Source organism: Carcharhinus amblyrhynchos, chromosome 14 (genome assembly GCF_965287045.1).
Source record: "Carcharhinus amblyrhynchos chromosome 14, sCarAmb.v2.hapA, whole genome shotgun sequence".
Taxonomy (NCBI): domain Eukaryota; kingdom Metazoa; phylum Chordata; class Chondrichthyes; order Carcharhiniformes; family Carcharhinidae; genus Carcharhinus; species Carcharhinus amblyrhynchos.
In genome coordinates, this window is record NC_137337.1 from 5,657,095 (window position 1) to 5,681,039 (window position 23,945).

Genomic DNA, 23,945 nt, shown 5'->3' on the forward strand with positions numbered 1-23,945 from the left:
TTAAAATTTCTTTCATTGCCTCCACAACATAGCATCTTGCATTTATTGTCTAAGATAGTGTGTGATTTGAAATGTCACACTTGTTTGACAGGTTGCACTACTTGGGTTCCCTGCTTGACCTGGAGTGAAGCTTTGAATCATTGTAAGACCATTTGCATTCCCCTCCACAACACCTTCACCTTTACTTTGTCATTATCACCATTACTGAAACCTTTATCCACAATTTCACTTTAACAGTGCTTAAATTTGCAAATATCTGACTCCTAAACTCTCTATACATAATGTAATTTGTCAAAACTGTGCTGCCTACATCCAGTCCAACACCAAGTTCAGGTCATCCATCACCTCCTGTTCTTCATAACGTTCCCTGGTCTCCAGTAGATTGAACTGAATGTACTTGATCTTGACTAGAAATCGCTACTGTCTAATAACTTACTGCAGTATATCTTAGCCAACGGTCTTCTACCTTTGGGTTTCAGTATGCTTCTCTTCTTGGCATTCCTACATCATTGTGGATCCTACATCATTGTGATGCTTTGCTGAACTTATTTGTCTGCTATTTTGTCCACCTTTTAACGGCCTCCCCAAAAGCTTTCTGGTTGTATTTTCAGGCAACTCAAACCCCCTCCATGACCTGGACAGGAAGTAAAAAGGAACAGAGGGTTACAGGAGCAGGATAGAAAGCGGCAGTTAGAGTAGGAGGCAACTTTGTGATGTATCAAACTCTGTGGCCTATTGTTAGACTGTAGATGCCATATAAGATAGCACTACTTTGTGTACAAACTACCTGTCATCAGAACACATAGCCAAAATCTCTGTGCTCCTTTCCTAACACCCATGTGAATCAAACAGACTATCGAAAAGATTATGAAAGGGTAAGTAATGAAAGATTGGTAGAGGAGTAGATAAAAAGAGACTATAGACTGAGAATGAACAATGGAAGAATGAATGGGGAAACTGAAGAGAAAGGCTGTCACAAAGGGTTATTATATCCTCTTTACAGTTGACCATTGAGGCAGAAATTGTAATATCCTTTCAGAGTGGATTTAAAGAATTGGATAATGTGAAAAGGAAAAATATAAAATAATTTAGCCAAAAGAACAGAGAAATGGGATGATAGTTGATAATTCCAGTAGGAGAGCATGGTGACCTGAACTGCCTTTTAATCCCTATGGTCAAATTAATATATCCATAGCTCTGCCAATTTCAGGAGATTAAAGGTTGGATTTTCCTAATAAGATTTAGAAATATATAAATTCTCAGGAGTTGAAAAGAGCATTGGGCCTGGTTTTAACTCTGCCTGAGGACATGACTTCACAATTACCAGCACTCAAACCACCCATGATTGTCACATCTCCTCTCCATAGTTCAAGTTCCCCTCTCGCCTTTCATCATCGTCTGCCATGTTATCCATCTATGACATTTTGATGTTAATTTTAAATTTCTCCAGTCTATTTGCCATTTAGTTGGTTCCATCATTGGCACCTTTGTTTTCAATTGTTTAAGCCCTAACTTTTGGAATTCCTGCCCCAAGTCTCCTTGTTCCTTTCATTCTTTAAGATGCTGCTTAAAAACGATCTCTTGGGCCAAGCTTTTGGTCACCTGCCTAATACATCCTTCCTTGGCTCAGTGTCATATTTTGTTCCCTAAAGTTCAGTGCCAGGACTATGCTTTTGTATATAAGTGACTTGGATGTTGGAATTTGCAGTAAAATTCTCAATGATATCAGATTTAAACATGTAGCAGACAAGAGGAAGATCACAATGAACTGCAGGAGGACATAGATTGTCAAGCAGAATAGGTAGACAGGTGGCAGACAGAATTTATTACAGAAAAGCGTGAGGCGATACATTTTCGCAGGAGGGACAGAGAGAAGCAATACAGATTAAATGGTACAGTTCTAGAGGGGGACCTGGCTGCCATATGCATAGATCTTTTTGAGAGTGGCAGAACATAATAAAAGTGTAGTAAAGAAAGTATATGGGATCTTGGACTTCACAAATAGAAGGATTGAGTGCAAAAGAAGAGAAATTGTGCTGAACCTTCATAAAGCTCTGGTTAGGCCCCAGCTAGAGTTCTGGGTACCACACTTCAGGAAGGATGAGAGGGTAAAGGGTGAAGATAGTTCTAGGGATAAAGGATTTTAGCTGTAAACAGGTTAGAGAAGCTGGAGTTGTTCTTGGAACAAAGGAGATTAAGGAGAGATTGGTTAGAGATGTACAAGATTGTGCCAGATTCAGATAAAGAGTTCAAGGAAATGTTCCCCCGTTAGTTGACGGTACAAGCATGAGGGGACATGGATTTCTGCTTTTGGACAAGAGATGTAGGGGCACTGTAGGAAGAACCTTTTTACACAGTGAGAGAACTTGCTGCCTTTGAGGGTGGTAGAAGCGAAGATGATAAAATATTTTAAAAGGAAAGTTGATGGTGATGTGATGGAAATAACTTGCACAGCGAGCTACAGGGAAAGAGTGGGGAAATGGAATTGACTGGGTTGCTCTACAAGTAGCCTGCATGGATTCAGTGGCCAAATAGCCTCCATCTGTGCCAAAATGACTCAGTAACTTGATGACTTGAATGCTTCTGTGATGTGCATTGCAACATTTTCCTACAGTGAAGGTGTTACATTGATGCAAACTATCGTCAAATCTACCGAATCTCTCTTCCAGATCATTTATAAAAGTGTTGCATTTAACATAGTAAAATATCCCATGGTGATTCACGGTACTTCATCAAATGAAAGCCTGTTAAATTGTCCAGGAATGACTCACCTTCTGAAGATCCAGGGTTAGCCTTACCATCAAAACTTGGCGGAGGGATTTTCCAGCTGCATCTACCCTAAAACTGAAAAATCCCACCTGAGGTCAATGGACCTTTACCCCTCTCCACCCACCTGCTACGATTCCCATGGTGGGCAGGATGGGAAAATTCCACCTTTGATCTTCCAAAATGTTCCACCAGCTTGGCCTTGGCAGTATTTTGTAAAATTGTCAGTATCTGTCACAAGTGTTCAGTTCCCTGGAATTCTTTTTAAAGTAAGGGCGCTGTGTTTTCCATTTTCTCATCCTATTGTACCACCTCCTTATCAAATGGATCCCAAAATATTTGGATCATATTTGCAGCATATTTTCTAGTCCGATGGACTTTGGCCTGTTTCTTAGTGCAGTGGACTTTACTCCATTTTTAAATTTCCACTATTTTATTTTCAAATGTACTTAAGCATGTACATATAAATTCTGTGTTCTTTTACAAGTTTTCACTGTTATGAGTTTTATGCTGCTTTCTTTGTTGTTTCCTACTGCCTAAGGAGTATTCACACAGACTACTGTTTTTCCAGAATCATTATGGCGTTATTAATTTCCCTTAACACTTCTTCCCATTGTCTGATATAAAAATCATCTCTGTTGTCGATCCATTTTCTTTCTCTTTAAAGTAGGCTACAGATCATTCCTCCTCTATTTTCCACTGTGTTTTATCCTTCCCACATGCATTGTCCTGATTGAATTCAAACGCTTGTTCGTCTTTCAAATTTAATGAGGGTTTGGACTGTCTGAAATATTAAGGCTCTCTCCGCAGATTCTGACAACTGACCTGTTGTGTGATTCCAGTACTTTCTTTTTTTGCATTTTGATTTACATCCAGGTAAACTCTTGGGTGACTCATTCCCCTAGATTGTCCTCAGGTATCTCTAGTTATGCTCATTGTATCACCTAGCTAACTTTGACTGTCTCGGAACAACATCCTCTCTGCTGCACTAGCTATATCAGCCTATTCATTGATATTTACGAACTGGCATTGAAATCTTAGATAGAAAGACAGTCTGTAATTGAAGTGGTAATCAGTTAACTATGGAAGGAGCGAACTTGGGAGACTAATTTGACCCTTTCTCATTCCAGGTTTAATTTTGTTACCTGGAGATAAAACTTATATTCTAAAAATATGGACTGGTTGTGATTGCATTTTGCCTTGACAAACACTGATCACTACTGAAGGCTAATGCATGTTACATAGGTACTGTAAATATGTTAAATGAAAATGAATCAGCAGCCAAACCATGCAGTCGTGTAATGAAAAATTACATTTACATAGGGCCTTCCATGACCTCGGGATGCCCTGAAGTGCTTTATGGAAGGACCCTTTGACGTGCACTCACTGTTATAATGCAGAAAAATCCTAGGCATGATTCTCAAACTGTGCCAATCTCTAGTCTCAGCCGGAGCGGTAATGGGGATGTTACATTGGTCTTGGTATCTGGGATAGTGACATGAAAATTGGTCAGGCTTTGTGTTTCTGATCACTACCCAATATTCCATGTTGGAAGTGCACAATTATGAATCTTGAGTGAGGGCAGTATCAGACTTGATTATGATGACACCTCTTGCCCTCCCTCTTGAATCATAGAATCCTTCCAGTGCAGAAGGAGGCCATTCGGCCCATCAATTCTGCACCAACTCTTTGATAGAGTGTCTTACCCAGGCCATATCCCCATAACCCCACGTATTTACCTTTATTATCCCTCCTAACCTACACATCTTGGGACACTAAGGACAATTTAGTGTGGCCAGTCCACCTAACCTACAAATCTTTGGAGTGTGGGAGGAAACTGGAGCACTCGGAGCAAACCCATGTAGACATGGAGAGAGCATGCAGAAGCCATACAAGAAGTCAGTCAAGGCCAGAACTTAACCTAGGTCCCTGGTGCTGTGAGGCAACAGTGCTAATTAGTCTAGTTCTAGTTGGTCAAGCAGCTTGTTCATAGTCACCATGGAGGGTCATACTAGAAGTAGTGCATGGTAGACTGTATAGTGTTTCCATTATGTGAGGATAGTTCAACCTTAATGGTCATGACCAAACTCACTCGTTTAGGGTTGAAGGTCTGGACTTACATTTATGAACCAGGCTGAAAGATGATGAATAATGCAAGCGATACATGTTTCAAGTTTTGAATGATAAGAGTATATTTATTATGTACAATGAATCTAAATATGGCACAGCCGATGCTAACCATTCTTATGTGGGTAATAACAAAACCGATCACTTCCCCTTGGACTTCACCAAGCTAAGTCCCTCCAGGTTCCCTTACTCACGGTTGTTAAACCCCTAAAATTACCAAGGCTGGAATTCTCAGGCCAGGGAGAATGGAGAATTTGACGCTCAACCAAATCTCCATTCACTGCAGTGGGATGGGAGAATCCCGGCTGTGGGCGAGGTTGGAGAATCCGGCGCGTAAGGTTTGGTTGGGAAATGTGAGGTGACTTTCCATAGTGTTGGGCTGAGCCTTCCATAGGCTACAAATAAAACATTCACCTGCCTTGTATTCTCTCTGGTCAAAGTCTCGGGGCTGTACTCATTCCTTGAGGTATGCAACTTCCTTTAGTCCTGTTGTAGAGAGAGGGAAAGCCAGATGCTGCTCTGAAATTCCAAGCTTGTTGAGCCATATGCCTTGTGTTCCCTCCTTTCGCTCAACCCCTCCTTTTAGAAGCTGCCCAAGTTTATACCGATTCCTGCCTGATCTACCTAGATGGCAAAAAAAAACAAAAATTGTACAGATTGGTCCCCTGGACAAAAAAACTTTTTTTGAATGTGTATTATTTTCCTGTCCCACCTCTAACTGGTACTGTGGAACAGTGGGAGCTCCTGATGTTGAATATTATACGACGAATGAACTGCCTTCCGATTGATGGCATCGTCTTCTTGATCACATCAGACTAGTGGATGTTATCGTTTCCCTAGCTAAGTTGGAGCATCGGTTGGATTTGGTTCAGCTTTTGAAATGGTTTTTCCTTCTGGTCTTGGGATCAACAGCCTGTGTTTTAATCAAAATCGGGATATTCCCTGGCAAAATCTTGGATTATAATTGATGACCCTTCAAGATGATAAGCCTTTCAAGAGATGGAGTTCTTATTTGAAATAGTATAAAAGTGCTGTCAATAGCTTTCGTTAAAAAAAATTAAAAATAGACAATGCTGTTGCAAAAAGCAACATTGTGTTTCACTGTTGTGGGAAAAATGTTCCTATATCTATAACTTTTGCTTACTGTGTGTTTTCCACAGCTTGGAATTATATATCGAGACATTAAACTGGAGAACATACTTCTCGACAGTAATGGCCATGTGGTTCTAACAGATTTTGGACTCAGTAAAGAGTTCCTAATAGATGAAGTAAGTGTTTCTTTCAACTTTCTTGAAACAACATGCATAATGCATTGATGGTGCCCAATGGTGTGTTCTAAATTAATATCAAATCTATTTTGGGAAAACAGTATTTAACAATGATGTGAATTTGATGTATTTTACTACAGCAATATTTTTCTTAAGCCTTGTTCAAAATCAGACAAATCATTAAGCCTTTGCGGCTCAACTGGTGTAAGATTACATTGGCCTGAGGCAATTCGGATATCCAAATACCAGATCATACACAGATCTTGTATTCCTTGTTCACGTGAAATCCTTGTTTGCTGATTTTGCCGTTTCACCTCAGACTCCAATAGACGTTGCTTTGTTTACAGTTTTATGCTGTCAGCACTGCTGCCTCACAGCACCAGGGATTGGGGTTCAATTCCAGCCTTGAGTCACTGTCTATGTGGAGTTTACACATTCTCCCCATGTCTGTGTGGGTTCCCTCAGGTGCTCTGGTTTCCTCCCACAGTCCAAAGATGTATAGCTTAGGCAAATTGGCCATGATAAGTTGACCATAGTATCTGGGAAATTAGCAGGGTAAATATGTGAGCTTACAGGAATTGAATGGGACTGTGGTTGATGCTGATTCAATGGGTGGAATGGCCTCCTTCTGCACTGTAGGGATTCTATGTTTCTATAATTTAGGTTACAGTTTGCCATTGTAACTGCTTTTGGGTTTGGTGGGGTTGGTGAGGAGGGAGAAAAGTACCATGAAGTAATCTATCTTCTATCAACAACTTGTTTCTGCCATGTGTTAATAATCATTTATCTAATAGGCTAATAGGAACCATGTGGGCTAACAGTGCAAATCATGCACTTTGTACCCTCAGTCAGAGCAATGGGACACTTTTTGCTCAGGTTGATCAATGGGGCTGTGTACACCCAGCCTGATCTGTGAGGCTGTGTACCCCTCAGACAGATCAGTGGGGCTATGTACCCCACCACCCCCGATAAATCAGTCAGAGTTTGTACCCCCAAATTGATAGTGTGGGTCTGTGTACTTGCAGACTGATCAGTAGGGATGTTTACCCCACTCAGGTCAGGAGTGCTTTGCAACTGCTGAAAATCTCTAACTGATTGGTGATGTTTTTTCCTGGATAAAAGCAAGTTTATGTAAATACAAGTTAGCGCATGTAAATTGTGCACGTGATAAACAGTGGTTTCTGTGTGGATGAATGTCAAATGTGAGAGTTGTATTTGAATATTTTATGAGCAGTACAGAGCTACTAATTGAGATTCAGCTGTAAGCTGCAGTCTTTTGGAAAAAAATTAGTCAGTAAACTGGAATTAGACACAATTCTAACACAATTTAATAATTGGAACACAACATGGTGTAAAGCACTTGCAAATAAAGTATTGTATGATCTGTAAATTTGTATGTCAAATAATTAATACTTACGTGCAAAATCAGACCAGATACAAACAAGGTTTTATTTACGTACTGCAGAAAAATAAATACTTATGTGACCGTCAAATATTGCACTCCTGAAATTTATGTCAAGCTATATGTGGCCTGCACACTTACGAATATAGTCACACTACTGAATTAAACATTGCTTATAAATCATTAATTGTTTGAAAAAATAAAATTCAAATTGGAGTAAAATACTATTAGAAACATAGAAACTCGGTCCTTCATGCCTGCTCCACCATTCATTTTGATCATGGCTGATCATCAAATTCAGTATCCTGACCCCCCTTCCGCCCCCCCATGTCCCTTGATCCCTTTAACCCCTAGAGTTATATCTAAGTTCTTCTTGAAATCAGACAACATTTTAGCCTCAATTGTTTTCTGTGGCAGTGAATTCCACATATTCACCAACCTCTAGATGAAGAAATCTCTCCTCACCTCAGTTCTAAAAGGTTTACCCCTTATCACCAAACTATGGCCCCTTGTTATGGGACTCTGCCACTATCGGAAACATTCTTTCTGGATCTACCCTGTCTAACCCTTTTGGGATTTTATAAGTCTCTGTGAGACCCCCTTTCATTCTTCTAAACACCAGTGAATATAATCTGAACTGACTTAGTCTCTGCTCACACGACAGTCCTGTCATCCCAGTTTAAAATTTCCAAAATATAAAGTTTCATTGTATTGGCAGGGCCTCAGCCTCCATCTTGGAGCTCAGCCTGCAGCTCAGCAGCAACCCAAGTGCACAGCCTATTCTACAATCGGGGGTTTAGAGGGGGAAATTGTCAGTGATTGGGAAGGTGCACTGGGGGAAATGGCGAGGTTGGTTGCATTTTGGAGGAACAGGGAGGATGTTTCCAATCAGGAAAGCTTGCAGTTGAGATCTGTGATTGGGACGAGTGGGTAGGGAGACCTTTGATTGGAAAAGGTGGGAATGGGGAATCTGGAGGTTATGGCTAGGGGGATTTGAAGCCTTCCTGAGGTGCATTTGGGGAAACCAGGCAAAAGGCGGGGAATTATAGGCCGGTTAGTTTAACGTCTGTGGTAGGTAAAATGTTAGAGTCCGTCATTAAGGAGGAAATTGCGAGACATCTTGAAGGGAATTGCTTGATAGAGCAGACGCAGCACGGTTTCATTAAAGGGAAGTCGTGTCTGACAAATTTACTGGAGTTCTATGAGGATGTGTCTAGGGCAGTGGATAGAGGAGAGCCGGTGGATGTGGTCTTTCTGGATTTTCAGAAGGTGTTTGACAAAGTACCTCACAAGAGGTTATTGCAGAAGGTCGGGGGACATGGAGTTGGGGGTAGGGTGTTAGCGTGGATAGAGGATTGGTTGTCAAATAGGAGGCAGAGAGTGGGGGTCAATGGGTGCTATTCGGATTGGCGGATGGTGACTAGTGGAGTGCCCCAGGGGTCGGTGTTGGGGCCTCAGCTTTTTACCATTTATGTAGATGATCTGGAGGAGGGAACCGAGTGTAGGGTGTCGAAATTTGCTGATGACACCAAGATTGGGGGAACGGCAAATTGTGCGGAGGGTGTGGAGAGTCTGCAGAAGGATCTAGATAGGCTGGGCGAATGGGCCAGGAAATGGCAAATGGAATTTAATGTTGGCAAGTATGAGGTGGTCCACTTTGGTAGGAATAATGGTAGGAAGGACTATTACTTACGTGGCTAAAAACTGCAGCAGACGACGGTGCAGAGGGACCTCGGGGTCCTTGTGCATGAGTCGCAAAAACCCAGCTCGCAGGTGCAGCAGGTGGTCAGGAAGGCGAATGGGATGCTGGCCTTCATAGCGAGGGGGATTGAATATAAAAGTAGGGAGGTCTTGCTGCAGCTGTATAGGGCATTGGTGAGGCCGCAGCTGGAGTACTGTGTGCAGTTTTGGGCGCCGCACCTGCGCAAAGATATTTTGGCCTTGGAGGGAGTGCAGAGGAGGTTTACTAGGCTGATACCGGAGTTGAGGGGGTTGAGCTATGAGGAGAGGCTGAATAAACTAGGCTTGTACTCGTTAGAGTTTAGAAGAATGAGGGGAGATCTCATTGAGACGTATAAGATGATGAATGGGATGGATAGGATAGAGGTGGAGAGACTCTTCCCGCTCAAAAAAGACAGTAGGACTAGGGGGCACAGCCTCAAGATAAAGGGGGGGGCAGTTTAGAACAGAGTTGAGGAGGAACTTCTTCACTCAAAGGGTGGTGAATCTCTGGAATTCTCTGCCCGTTGAAGTGGTGGAGGCTACCTCGCTAAATATTTTTAAGACGCGGGTTGATGGGTTTTTGATAAGAGAGGGGATTAAGGGTTATGGGGAGAGGGCGGGAATGTGGAACTGAGCCACGACAGATCAGCCATGACCTTATTGAATGGCGGGGCAGGCTCGAAGGGCTAGATGGCCTACTCCTGCTCCTATTTCTTATGTTCTTATGTTCTTATGCTTTCCCACAAGAAAATAGTCACTTAGCTTGTTGGAGCTAGCGGCTTGGCATTTCATTGCTGAGTTTCCTGAACCCCAGGAAATCCCTACAGTATCAACTAATTTCAAAGCAGGCTCCCAATCACACTATTCTAAATTAATTTAAATATGTTAATAAGCAGTCTGTTCCTCCACCGATATCTGGTGCCAGAAAATGATATTGCGTCATGTTAGGCAGATTCCCATTGTGCTGGGAGAGTATTTTGAGCTGATTAACTGATGAGCTGAGCATATTCAAAGACGCTTCTTACTGAAAAAAATCTCCATATAACCCATTCAAATGCACTCAAGTGGTCATGTGTACGAACGTTAATTCATTTATAACATCAAAATCATAGAATACCTTAATAACCTCTAAAAATGGTCAATCAAAATTCAGATATAGTCCCCATGCTAAACTAAGTGGTTTTGGACTTTTTGAAACTCAATCTAGCATTCATGATAGCTTCAGCCATCAAAAAAAACTGGGAAAAGTCAACAATAAAGTTTATTGAAACTGAAACACCAGTTATGCTACATATGGTGTTTATTTCTATTTCAAAGCAGATTGCCCATCAATCAATGGAGTGCAGCGGGTGCTAACATTTATTTCTTAACACTTAATAGCAGGAACAATTCTTTCAAAACTAAAAATCATTAGAATTAAGATCTCTATCCAAAACATGAGAAATGAGATTCCCAGCACATTTTCTACAGTTTTGAATGCATTATCTTAATTTCTCAATTGGTAAAAGTACTGTAAAACATGTCAACATATACACAATGGTGGTCAATAAAATGGTCCACTTATCTTTCCAGGACAGAGCTATATGATCAATTACTGCATTAATAACATGCCTACGTTGCATTTAATTGTCAGAATGTTCCAGACTCCTCAGCAGGCTTTCCTAGTGGTCACAAACTCACAAATCTGGCTGGGTTTTTTACATTCCAAAATCTAGAACAGCAAACAAAAGTAAGGTGGGAGCAGAAATTCAAATTCCCTGTGGTCCTCACAATGGCAACTCCTCATTGAAAACCTTCTTACCCTCGGAGAGGCCTCAGGAAAAACATCATGGGGTCAGGAAGGCACTGAACATTGGAATTTGCGGTCAAACATCCTAGTTTTTTACTTTTCCTCCCCAATTATTGCCTCCATTAGGAGACAAAAATTCAATCCCCTATTTCAGTCACAGCTACAAATTTAAGAAGCTTATAATTGGTTTGTGCATCCAAGTAATTTTGAGTCGGTTAGCTCAGTTGGCTGGGCAGTTGGTTCAGTGATGCAGAACGCCACCAAAAGCACAGACTCAATTCCTGTGTCAGCTGAGGTCATTCATGACAGGCTGCCTTCTCAACTTTGCCCCTAGCCTCAGGTTAAAGTCACCACCAGTCAGCTCTCTCCCTCAGAGGAGACCAGTCTATGGTCATCAGGGAATATGATAACTAACTATTTTAAGAGGAAGCAGCAAGAGCCCATGCATTGTTTAACGCCTTCATTCAACATTGTTCTCCCCTAATTCCAAGCCTGTCATTGTGCCCCTTAAATATTCTTGTTTGCTATCTTTATCATTTTTTTTTAATTAGTCCTATATTCTGACCTGGAATCCCAAAGATTTGATTCAGTACTGGCTCAGTGGGTACCACTCTTGCCTCTGACTCAAAGTTAGATTTGTGGGTTCAAGCCCTACTTCAACCACTTCAGCACGCAAACTAGGCTGATACTTTAATGGAGTAATGTTAGACTGCTGTAATGTTGGCGCTCCCCTCTTTCATGTGAGATTTTAAACATCTCAGGCGGATGTAAGAATGTGTGCTTTGACCTAGGTAAACAAGGCATTATTTTCAAAATTTTAAGATGATGCAAAACTGGGAAATGATGAGGTTGATAACAGACTTCAGGAGGACAGAGATAGACTGGTGAAGTGGGCAAATGCATAAGAGATTAAATTTAGCACAGAGAAGTGTGAAGTGATTCATTTTAGTAGGAAGAGTGATGACAGGATCAGAAATGAGATGATATAATTTTAAAGGGTGTGTAGGCATGGAGAGACTTGGGGCTTTACGTACATGTCTTTGAAAATGACAGTACAGGTTGAGAAGACTGGTAGAAAGGCATTAATTCGGAAAATGCTGGAAATGCTCAACAGGTCAGGCAACATCTGTGGAGAGAGAAACAGAGTTGACCTTTCATGCCAGTGGTTGTTTGGTTCTTATTTCTGATTTCCAGCATCTGCAGTGATTTACTTTTGTATTTCTGCTAATATGGCAAATGGGTTCCTTATTTTATACGCAGTGGCACAGAGTACAAAAACAAGGAAGTTAGACACTGGTTAGGCCCTAGTTGGACTGTTATGGCCAATTCTGGATGTTTCGCTTTTGGGGATGATGTCATGGCCTTAGAGCAGGTGCAGTGGAGATTTATTAAAATAGTGCCAGGGATGAAAGACTTGAGTTGGATGGCGAGACTGGGATGCTCTCCTTAAAGCAGAGAAGCTAAAGAGAAAATTTGTTTGAGGTATTCAAAACTTTGAAGTACTTTGATAGAGTGAACGAGGAGAGACTGTTCCTAGCGGCAGAAGATCTTAAAGACACAGATATAAGATAATTGGCAAAAGAACCAGGAGAGACATGAGGAAAATGATTTTTCTGCCGAGTGCCATGATAATCTGGAATGTACTGCTTGAAAGAGCAGTTTCAGCAGTGACTTACAAAGGGAATTGGATAGATACTTGAAAAGGGAAAAAACGATGCTGAGTTATGGAGAAAGAACAGTTAAAGTGTTTTTTGACTTTATTAGTCACAAGTAGGCTTACATTATCACTACAATGAAGTTACTGTGAAAATCCCCCAGTCGCCACACTCTGTACAATTTTAATGGTACACTAACACTTGGGTACACTGAGAGAGAATTTTACATGGCCAATGCACCTAACCAGTTCAGCTTTTGGACTGTGGGAGGAAACCAGAGCACCCAGAGGAAACCCATGCAGACACGGAGAGAAAGTGTAGACTCTGCACAAACAGAGACCCAAAGCCAGGAATCGAACCCAGGTCCCTGGCGCTTTAAGAACATAAGAACATAAGAAATAGGAGCAGGAGTAGGCCATCTGGCCCTTCGAGCCTGCCCCGCCATTCAATAAGATCATGGCTGATCTGTCGTGGCTCAGTTCCACTTTCCCGCCCTCTCCCCATAACCCTTAATCCCCTCTCTTATCAAAAACCCATCAACCCGCTTCTTAAAAATATTTAGCGAGGCAGCCTCCACCACTTCAACGGGCAGAGAATTCCAGAGATTCACCACCCTTTGAGTGAAGAAGTTCCTCCTCAACTCCGTTCTGAACTGCCCCCCCTTTATCTTGAGGCTGTGCCCCCTAGTCCTACTGTCTTTTTTGAGCGGGAAGAGTCTTTCCACCTCTATCCTATCCATCCCATTCATCATCTTATACGTCTCAATGAGATCTCCCCTCATTCTTCTAAACTCTAACGAGTACAAGCCTAGTTTATTCAGCCTCTCCTCATAGCTCAACCCCCTCAACTCCGGTATCAGCCTAGTAAACCTCCTCTGCACTCCCTCCAAGGCCAAAATATCCTTGCGCAGGTGCGGCGCCCAAAACTGCACACAGTACTCCAGCTGCGGCCTCACCAATGCCCTATACAGCTGCAGCAAGACCTCCCTACTTTGAGGCAGCAGTGCTAACCACCATGTCACCAGGGGAGTGGGAGCAACTGAATTGCTGAGAACTGATCTGGCACATAATGGGTCAAATGACCTCCTGTGCTACATCATTCTGTGATTTATAGTAATGCACTTGTACGTGCAATATGAAAAAATGAAAAAAATTATGCCAAATAACAGAAGTTCATCTAATGTTTTTAAAGAAAATGATGTGGATATGCCGGCGTTGGACTGGGGTAAACACAGTAAAAAGTCTGACAACACCAGGTTTTAGTTCAACCGATTTATTTGATAGTAAACTCATGAATCCCCTCGAAAGCTAGTGAGTTTACTATCAAATAAATCGGTTGGACTAAAACCTGGTGTTGTCAGACTTTTTACTGTGTTTAAAGAAAATAGCATGAGACTGGAAATGTGTACTGTCCAAATAGAATCTGACATAGAAATGAATGATGGTCTGTGTTCCAATTGTGACAGAGATATTTGGAACTTAGTTGTGACTTTGATGCTCAAGATATGATGCTATTTCCTTTATTTGTGGAATAAGTATATTTTGTAAGTTATCCATGTGATATCCTCCACATTCCTAACAGGTCAGACAGAAAATATTTGTTCACTACCAGCATCAAATAAAACATATGTTGTAGCACTCTTCTGAAACAATCCTCAATTAACTTTTTCTAAAAATGTTTGCATTGTGACTGTCCAAGTACTCAGACAGAGCCAACACACAGCCACCAACGATTCCACAAAATTAGAATCATACATGCAGTTATTCTTTTGTAAATTTATTCTGCAAGGATCAGAAATCCAAGATTCAGGATTCCAAGTTCGTAGGGATCCCAAGTACAGAGCTGTCAATTTCCCAGCCTCCTGAGCTCTGGGGTTTTGGCAAGACATACCATTTTGAGTCTAGTTACAAATACAGAATTATAGTAACAATCTCCGAGGGCCCTGTTTGAACCACCTTTGGAATGGGAAATGTATCCATCATTGCACAGTAGTGCTTAACTCCTCACTTTATAGCCTTTATGCTTAATGCATTCACAAAATCTCTAAATTAAAGAGCTGCTCCACAGCTCTCAAATTAATATTGTATCTAATAAAAGTTGCTGTGAGCGTACTTGCATTATCACCAAGCATGTGAATGCTCAGGAACAGGCTGTTGATACAGTTGATAACTATATACATGCAATCATTTTCACACCATACCAGTATGAATCACTGCTAAGTTTTAATCTATCACAAAATTTGACAGGGATGTGTTACAAAGGCAGCCTGTGATTGCTCCATGATTGGATGTCTTGCCATCAGTTGGTCCCAGGTGATTTGAAATACTTAATTGGCAATTTTGCCATTACAGTTTGAGGAAATAATCTGTTTCAGACCTACTAGATGTTGAACCTGTTTTTAGCTGATTACACACAAACTTACTGTGGAATTTTCAGGAAATTTGCTGCACGTATCACTCCTGACTTTGTATTCTTCCTCCTTTTTAACGTTTTAAAGTTAATTTATTTATTGTCACAATTATGCTTCCATTAGCACCTCAGTGAAGTTACTGTGAAAATCCCCGAGTCGCCACACTCCGGCGCCTGTTTGGGTACACTGAGAGAGAATTTAGCATGACCAATGCACCTAACCAGCACGTCTTTTGGACTGTGGGAGGAAACTGGAGCACACGGAAGAAAACCCACGCAGACACAGGGTGAATGTGCAAACTCTGCACAGACAGTGACCCAAGGTGGGAATTGAACCCGGGTCCTTGGCAGCATCAGGCAGCAATGCTAACCACTGTGCCACCCATACTTCCTCCCTCCTCCCATAAAATTACTCAAGAGTTTGATAAACTGCCATTAACATTTTCACAAGCAAACTATATAATGATGATGGTTACTGAAGACTCAAAAATGCACACGCTATATTTTTTGAGCTAACTGCAGTGCTTTCTGCATTGGCAGTGAGTCTTTTCCTTTGATCTGTAGTTAGATCAAAGCTTCTTCCATTTGACTGTTGTACAAAGTCATCAAACGATAAGCATAGCACTCAATGTTCTTGAAAGATAGCTGGTTGATTTTTATTTTAACTATGCAACAGTGTTCTTACAACTGGTTTGCTTAGGTTCATAGTTTGTGTGTTTTACCCCTTATGTAACCCCTATAAATGTTAGTAGATTGCAGTTGAAATGGTTTGTACTATTTCCCTCAATAAACTTTCATTGTTACAGAGAAATAACATCTAACTTGAATGGTCATTCGTCACAAATCTTCTCACAAGTCTTCAATGTTTTCAGTGATGCAAGCACCACTGTGGACCCATCAGTCATAAGTAAAACATTCTGGTTTTTATTCAGCAAGCATGTGTATTTTTCTATTGCCCATAGATATAACAATATTGACAGCTTTACACTCAAAGCAAATAGTTTCTTATTGATCCGGTCAGTGATTGCACTGAATGCTAAAACTAAACAATACAATCAAACTTGGAAATGCATCTATCTTTGCGAGAGAAGAGGATGTTGACAATTTAGCAGTAGAGAAAGGGATGGTAGGAATGTAATAAAATTAAAAATAAAGAGGTCACATATCAAAGGTTGGCAGTCCTCAAACTAGAGAGCTCACCTGGTCTGGATGCGCAATAGGTTACAGCGAGACGCAGAAGTTGAAATTGCAGAGGCTCTGACCAAACCTTCCAGTCCTCTTGAGACATGAAGGTGAGGCCAGAAGACTGGAAGAAGCAGTCGTTACATTCCTGTTTTAAAAAGAGGTAATGAACCTGGCAACTACTGTTAGAGCATATGAACATAAAATCAAGCAGGAGGAGGCCATTCAGTTCCTCAAGTTAGGTCTGCCATTCAGTGAGACCATAGCTGAGCTTCAATCTCAACTCCACTTTCCCGCCTGATCCCCATGCTGCTTGATTCCCTTCGTTCCAAAAATCTATTAGCCTCAGCTTCAAATATATACAACAACTGAGCACCCAAGCTCTCAGGGGTAGAGAATTCTTATCATCTCAGTCCTAAATTGTTGGACTCTTAAGCTGAGACTGTGTCTTTAAACTCTACAACCAGTATAAGTAACCCTCCCGACCCCCCGCATCTATTCTGTCAACTTTTACATGTTTCAATGGTATTAATTTTATTTTTCTAAAATCCCGAGGATACACGTTCATTCTACTCAATCTCACCTAATAGGATGATCTTTTCATCCCAGGATCAAATCCAGTGAAATATAATTGCTCTTTCTCCCTCTCTCTAAGGCAAATCCATCATCAGTTACAGAGACTAAAGCTGCACATAGTGCTTCAGGTGTGGTCTCATCAAAGACCTGCACAACTGCAGCACCACTGCTTTACTCTTTGCAATTTCAAACTCCTTGCAATTAAGGCCAACATATCATATACCTCCTGAATTGCTTACTGTGCCTGCATGTTAACTTCCTGTGCATTCTGTACAGGGACAAAGAAACCCTTCCAAACACCAACATTTAATAGTTCATCACTATTTTAAAAAAAAGTTTTGGTTTCCTATTGTTCCTACTAAAGTGAATAACCTCACATTAATCTGTCTGCATCTTTTTGCAAACTCTCTGGGTGCAATCTTTCCGGCCTGCGTAAGCCTGAAAGTTAGCACACGAGGCTTTTGCCCTGGGTGCGAACCAGTCTCGCACTGAAAGCCATCTGCCTGGTCATGTTTGGGTGTGAAGCCAATTTAAATATTAATGACATGGTGGTGGGATCTGAATGGGGGTCAGGCAGTGACAGGGGCGGAGGCAAGAAGGGAGCTCTGCAAGGGGGTGAGGTAAGGGGGGAGCTCTGCAGGGGTGGTAATTGGCAGGGGGTTGCATCAACAAGAGGCAGGGGAAGTTCTGCATGGGGGGTGTTGATAAGCCGTGGGGGGACCTCTGCAATGGTGGTGATTGGCATGTGGGGGCGGGGGGGGGAAGGAGAGATCGAGGTTGGAGTGGGGGAAGACCGGCATAGGGAGCGATCGGCACAGGAGATCCCCATTCATGAAGTGCCAGCCTTGGCTTAGTGATAGCCCTCTTGCTTCCGAGTTAGAAGTTTGTGGATTCAGTTCCCAGAACTTGAGCACTTAATCCAGATTGCACATCAGTGCAGTGCTGCGGGATGTGTTGTACTATCAAAGTAGACCGGGGAGTTCTCCTGCTGTCCTAACCAACATTTATCCCTAACCAGCACCTCCAAAAGCAATTTATCTGATCAAATATCTTGCTATGCACAAATTGTATGCTCTCTTTCTCTACATTACAACAGTCGGTGCACTTCAAAAAGAAACCTAATTGTTGTGGAGTGCTTTTGGGACATCCTGAGAATTTGAAAAATGCAATAAAATTTCAAATTCTTTCCAATCTTTGCAGTTTAGCTTCAGTTAATCATATTTGTTGCTCAGCTGTTAGTGTCATGATGCTGAGACTGTAGGTTATGCCAGCTGGCAAGATCCAGTTGTTCTTTTCCTGCCCTCATGCCAACAGCATGGGCCTGCGGTGTATTTTCAGATGTTAGGCAACCAGATCACGTTGTCACAAGACACAACTCCAAAGCTAATATTAATCTTTCACTTTGATTCTGAATGTGGCCTTCGTCAATTAAATTACAACTGAAAGGATTGCAGAGGAAACATTTTAAAAAGGAAACTACTGGCTTTAATGAGCCCGAAGGTACTCGTTAGAAAGATTGGAGTAATGTGAGTACAGAGAAGCTGCCGTATTATTGTTTGAAAGGAAGTGGGTAGCAATTGTGTGAAGAAGCAATCTTCATTTTTTTACTTTTCCAGTCTATTTCTGTTCTGTAAACGGAAGAGGATCGTTTCTCAGTCATCTGTCAGGAACCATGCAATACTAAAATCACTGAAGGTCTACAGTTGCAAGTGATGTTTCTTGAGCTTAATGCTTTTCAATTAAAGGGCATCTATACATGTGGCCAGGTCATTCTTACACCTTCCTGTTAATTACTGTGAATGTTTCTTGCTCATCTGCTAAGAATTCTGCTTACTAATTTAGGTCACCTAAGTTGCTGTGACACTTTTTTCTATCCACAGCTACTTGTGGCTGAGAGTTTTTCGAATGTGCAGACATCTGTTACATTATTTGGCTGCAATTCTTAACCAGGTGGATGGGGGTGGATGATGTGGCATATACCAGCTTAGGATAAATATTCAGGCCTTTGGATTTGAATGGCAAAGCAAAGTCAAACTTTTGCAGTTTCGAGCCTTACTTTGTATTTTACTAATACTCGTGAAAAGTAGTTGCTGACCAAACATTTCAGCTTTAGTGTCCACAGAGACTGATTTTACTGAGTCTTTTCTGACTTCTGTTAGTCTTAAGGGTCAGCAAGGTATCCAGCAAAAGTTTTGAGTTGGATTTGGTTCCTGTGTTTGCATCATGCCATGAATGTGCAGATCTAGGTAGCCAGTGCAGCACCCATGCTGATGCCAGGCTAGGCATTTTCACATTTTAAATCCTCTCCCAGAGGAGGGCTTTAAATGGTTCAGCAATGGGTCACCCTCACTTTTTACCACACAAAGCAAGTGCTTCAGAAACTCTTGTGGATGAACAACATGGTTTTGTTCAGAATACCTGCACAAAAAATCTCTGTGGTTCCCATGTCACATAGTCACTTATTTCTTATGCCAAACAATCAGTACTTTGCCCAGTGACTATCCAGGACTTGTAGCCAGCTGTGCACGTGGAGTCTGTGGATTAACATCATGAAGGTCTAAATGAATATGGGGAGGGAACACTTATCTGTCATAACCCAGACCTCAAACATCACAAAATATGAAATTGGTTCAGAGGCTGAGGAGGTGGTGGGATAATGGTGTTGTCATTGGACTAGTAATCCAGAGACCCAGGGTAATGCCTTGGGGACCCAAGTTCGAATCCTGCTATGGCAGCTAGTGAAATTTGAAGTCAATAAAAATCTGGAATTAAAAGTCTACTGATGACCATTGTCGATTGTCATTAAAAACCCATCTGGTTCACTGATGTTCTTTCGGGAAGCAAATCTGCTATCCTTACCTGGTCTGGCCTACATGTGACTCCAGAGCCACAGCAATGTGGTTGACTCTCAATTGCCCCCTGAAATGGCCTGCAAGCCACTCAGTTCAAGGACAGCTAGGGATGGGCAATAAATGCTGACCAGCCAGAGACCCCCACATCCCACAAATGAATGGTTAAAAAAAAGTTGCATTGTTTGTAGAAACCTAAAGTTTAGTTTCAATTTTGGATTATCTACGTTTTAAAATTGCTAAAAGACAGCTTCAATAAAAAGGATGAATTGAATGGTCATTGGTATAATATTAAGGGGCTTTTACCATTGAGGTTCAGGAGATTCTGATGTATTCATGGCAGTGGTGGCACGTTCGCTCGAAGGACGGCAGCACAAAGTCCAGGATGATTCTCCAGTTTCATACTGAGGGAATGCCGCACTTTTGGAAGGGAGCTTAAACGATCTCATGGCACTATTTCAGAGAAGAGTAAAGGAGTTCTTCCTAGCATTATGGCCAAAGATTACTCCACAGTCAAATTCATTAAAGAGATTATCTGACCATTATCACTCTGTTGGTTGTGGGAGCTTGCTGTGCATCAGATTGGTCATTGCATTTCCTGTATTGCAACAGTTCACACAAATGTCTTTCTTCAAAGTTGCTTCATTGGCTGTCAAGCACTTTAGGATGTCCAGAGATTTTTTTTTATTAATTGATGGGACGTAGATGTCACTGGCTGGTCAGCATTTATTGCCCATCCCTAGTCGCCTGAGGGCAGCTGAGAATCAACCCCATCACTGTGGCTGTGGGGTCACATATAGGCCAGACGGGTAAGGATGGCAGATTTCCTTCCCTAAAAGATGGGTTTTTCTGACAAATTGACAATGGTTTCATGGTCATCAGTAGATTCTTAATTCCAGATTGTGAAGTATTTTGGAAGAAGAAATGTAAATTTTTTTTAAACAGAAAAAGTGATGTAAATTTGACCTGCATGTGCTATTTACTGAAGTTTACACATACTTCCGCTGCCTTCTAGTGTCATAATAGACTCTGGTTCAAGGGATTGTTACAATTCAGGTGCTCTTCTGCTACTTTCTATGGGCACTGAGACAGTACCTGGAGAGTACCTGTTTTGGAACAATGGTATTCTTTGAACTAGAGCCTGTAATGACATTCAAAAATTCAAATTTCCTGTGAACTGAAGTGTGGCCTTTGTGCAACAAGAGCTAGAAATTAGCATGCCCTGGATTGAGGACAAAGTCTGTTAACCATCTCTATATTCCTAGAAACAATTGCTGAACAAATAGTAATCTGACGGTGAATCTCAGGTTATAATCTTTGAATCATATATATTAAGATGTATAATTAAATAGCAGCAAAAGCAGTGAATTAGCGTTAGTGTCGGATACCCTGGCTCAGCAATGCAATTGTACAGTATCTGCAAGGTCCAATATATGCATTCTGTTCTGGAAGAGAGTGGTGAATATATATCTCAGGGTGACTGATGTAAACATAGAAACTAAAAGCAGGAGTCGGCCACTCAGCCCTTTGAGTCTGCTCCTACATTCATTTGATCATAGCTGATCATCGATTTAAATATCCCGATCCACCCCCCCCCCTTCCTCCCATATCCCTTAATCCCTTTAGCCCCAAGAGCTATATCTAATTTGTTCTTGAAATCAGACAACATTTTAGCCTCAACTACATTCCGTGATAGTGAATTCCACATATTCACCACCCTCTGGGTGAAGAAATTTCTCCTCACCTCAGTCCTAAAAGGTTGTTGAGGACACTCTGCTGAAAACTGGTGTTAGGCTCCCTGCCTGTTCAAGTGCTTGTTCTGGGCTCCTTTTGCCAAATTGGTTCATGACTGAACATGCTGAAATTTTCTTGGGCGTTCATGAGCAATAGCTTAAAGCCCTTACCCATCTGATTCAGCTGCTGCACTTGTGTTTAGCTTCTAAGCTGACAAAACTTGTTTTCCAGCATACAGTAGGCTGTTTGTGGACTTGTGACTGCTGCCTGCAGTTAGTCAGTGCACTATCGGGTTCTGGCACGTTTTGGGTTAATGTGGAACTGAGCACGGTACCAACCACACCGTGAGGTTAGAGAGCACATGACCTATGCATTCAGGGTCAGTGATGTGATGGACACACCTGTGTGCAAACCTAAACATGGAGGAAACTCATAGCTTGTACCCTTTTATGGTATATTTATGAATAGCTCTAGTGGTTAATAAAGACTTTTAATTAACCTGATAAAAACTGTGAAGAGTTCATCAAACCTACCGAGATGTAACCAACACCGTATAACATGGTGGCAGCAGAAGGATATAAATCCAGAGCCTCATTAAAATGCAGAAACAAACAAAAATGCTGGAAGACAGAGAAAAATTCAACAAAGCTTTCAAGCCTTAAAAAAAGCTCCAGATGTGATGGAGGTGGAGAATGGATGGAGTCCTTACAGGAAGCAGAATGTGAGGAATTGTAGTCAAGATAGCTGTGGCAGTTAATGGGCTTGAAATTAATATTAATAGACAGTCAGAGATTAATAGATAGCAGGAATAAAGACAGGAAATTCAAGGAAGAGAAGAGAAGTTTTGGAGATGGACCATGTGAAGGTGAGAGAGAGCTAGAAATTGGAGGCAAAATAATTTTTCCAGGTCCAGAAGGCAGCACCAATAGTCATCAGTATACCAGAAAAGGAGTTGTGGGAGGGAGCCTAAGTAGGACTGGAACAAGGAATGACTCTGAAGACTTCTTTAGACCTACAGAGATGCAGCCAACACCTTAGAACAGTTTGCATTAACTAAACAAATTGATGGATCAACTCAGTGTGATCCTACTAGCTTAGGAGCATCCACCTGAATCACTTCTGAGTGCAGTTTGGCAGTCCAACGCCAGTATCTCCACATCAAATCAAAGAACTCAGCTAGTTTGGTACAGATCAACTTGTCTCCAGCATTCTCTAGTAAACAATGATGTGAGAAAATTTCTGCTTGCCAAAGCTTCTTGATAGACGCATATTTTCTTAGCTATGAACCACAGATGGTGGAGCTCCTCATCCAGATAATGTACATATTCCATCTGACTATTCCCAGCTGTACAGTGATTCTATGATTCGACAGTAACCAGTTTTGGGTGATCACAACACAGACCAGATAAACAAATTCCCCTGAAAATTGTTAACAAATCTTATGATTTGAAGTAAAACAGATCTGCAGTATTGTCATGACTTGATTGTATATAATGAACAGGCCGAGGAAATTTGACACTAGGCCTGTCTGTCACTGTACTCACATTGCTGTGCTATGTTCAGTGCAAGAATGCAGACAGGATGGTGGAGCGGTGGCCATCTGCCGGTAAAATGGACCTCTGTTGCCATAGGTTGTACGGTGGTCAGCCTGGTAATTGAAAGTGGATGAGGTCCACAAGCCAGCTATCATTAATAAGGTAAAAGTGCCTTTAATGAATGTGTGTGAGGAACTTTGACCACAGAAACGCTGCTAGTAAACTATTGATAAGTAAGTGATGTAGCAGCTTCTGTCAGGAATAATTCCCCTTTATTTTAAAACTGGTTACTTTGTGATCTTTATTTAATATTTACTTTCACTGTTGACATTAAAAATCTTATGCTTTACTCTTTCTTCCATTACCGTTCTGGAAATGGCCTCAGACCGGGGACGCATTTGACATGCCCCCCACCACGCGTCTTCTCAGCGGGAGGGCAACGGCATGTAAAATTAGACAGATGCCCACCCCGTTACCTTCCCACCCTCCCTGAGCTCTGCCCCATTAAATGGCGGGATGGTCAGGTGCTGAAATTGGCACCCACCTGTCACATTTAAATAATTAATCAAGGGTCAGTTTGTTAACAAGCAAATTGACCCAGTAATACACTACGTAACGTGATTAGTGTACGCAGTCGGGCTGCTTTTCAAAAAAGTCATTTTGAAGGAGGAAGAAAGGGAGTGGGTACAATCTTTTGGAGTGCCCTTTATGCATTGGAGGGCAAACACCCCCCCCCCCCCCCCCCCCACCAACCTAAGATCGCACCCCTGCTTATCTTCTGCCCACCTGCTCTCTAAAACATACCACTCCCACAACCCCACTCACCCTAACCTGGCCAGATCTTCCCTGCCCAATTCTCCAGACTTACCTTTCTCTGGGATCCATGAGTCTCCTTCTTGGACCGACTTGCAGTCTTGGTAGTGTCACTAAT

General features: G+C 41.7%; 1 protein-coding gene across 2 annotated transcripts in view; it reads left to right on the forward strand.

The window, feature by feature from the left end:
* rps6ka5 (ribosomal protein S6 kinase, polypeptide 5) overlaps positions 1-23,945 on the forward strand; it is a 165,272-nt gene that overhangs the window by 88,712 nt on the left and 52,615 nt on the right. The window contains exon 5 of one of the 2 annotated variants that reach the window (XM_080202198.1): positions 6,054-6,161. In XM_080202198.1, coding sequence (XP_080058324.1) covers positions 6,054-6,161 — 108 coding nt within the window. Of the gene's footprint in view, positions 1-6,053; positions 6,162-18,331; positions 18,423-23,945 lie in introns of those variants that run through there. The other variant, XM_080202199.1, reaches the window with a different exon arrangement.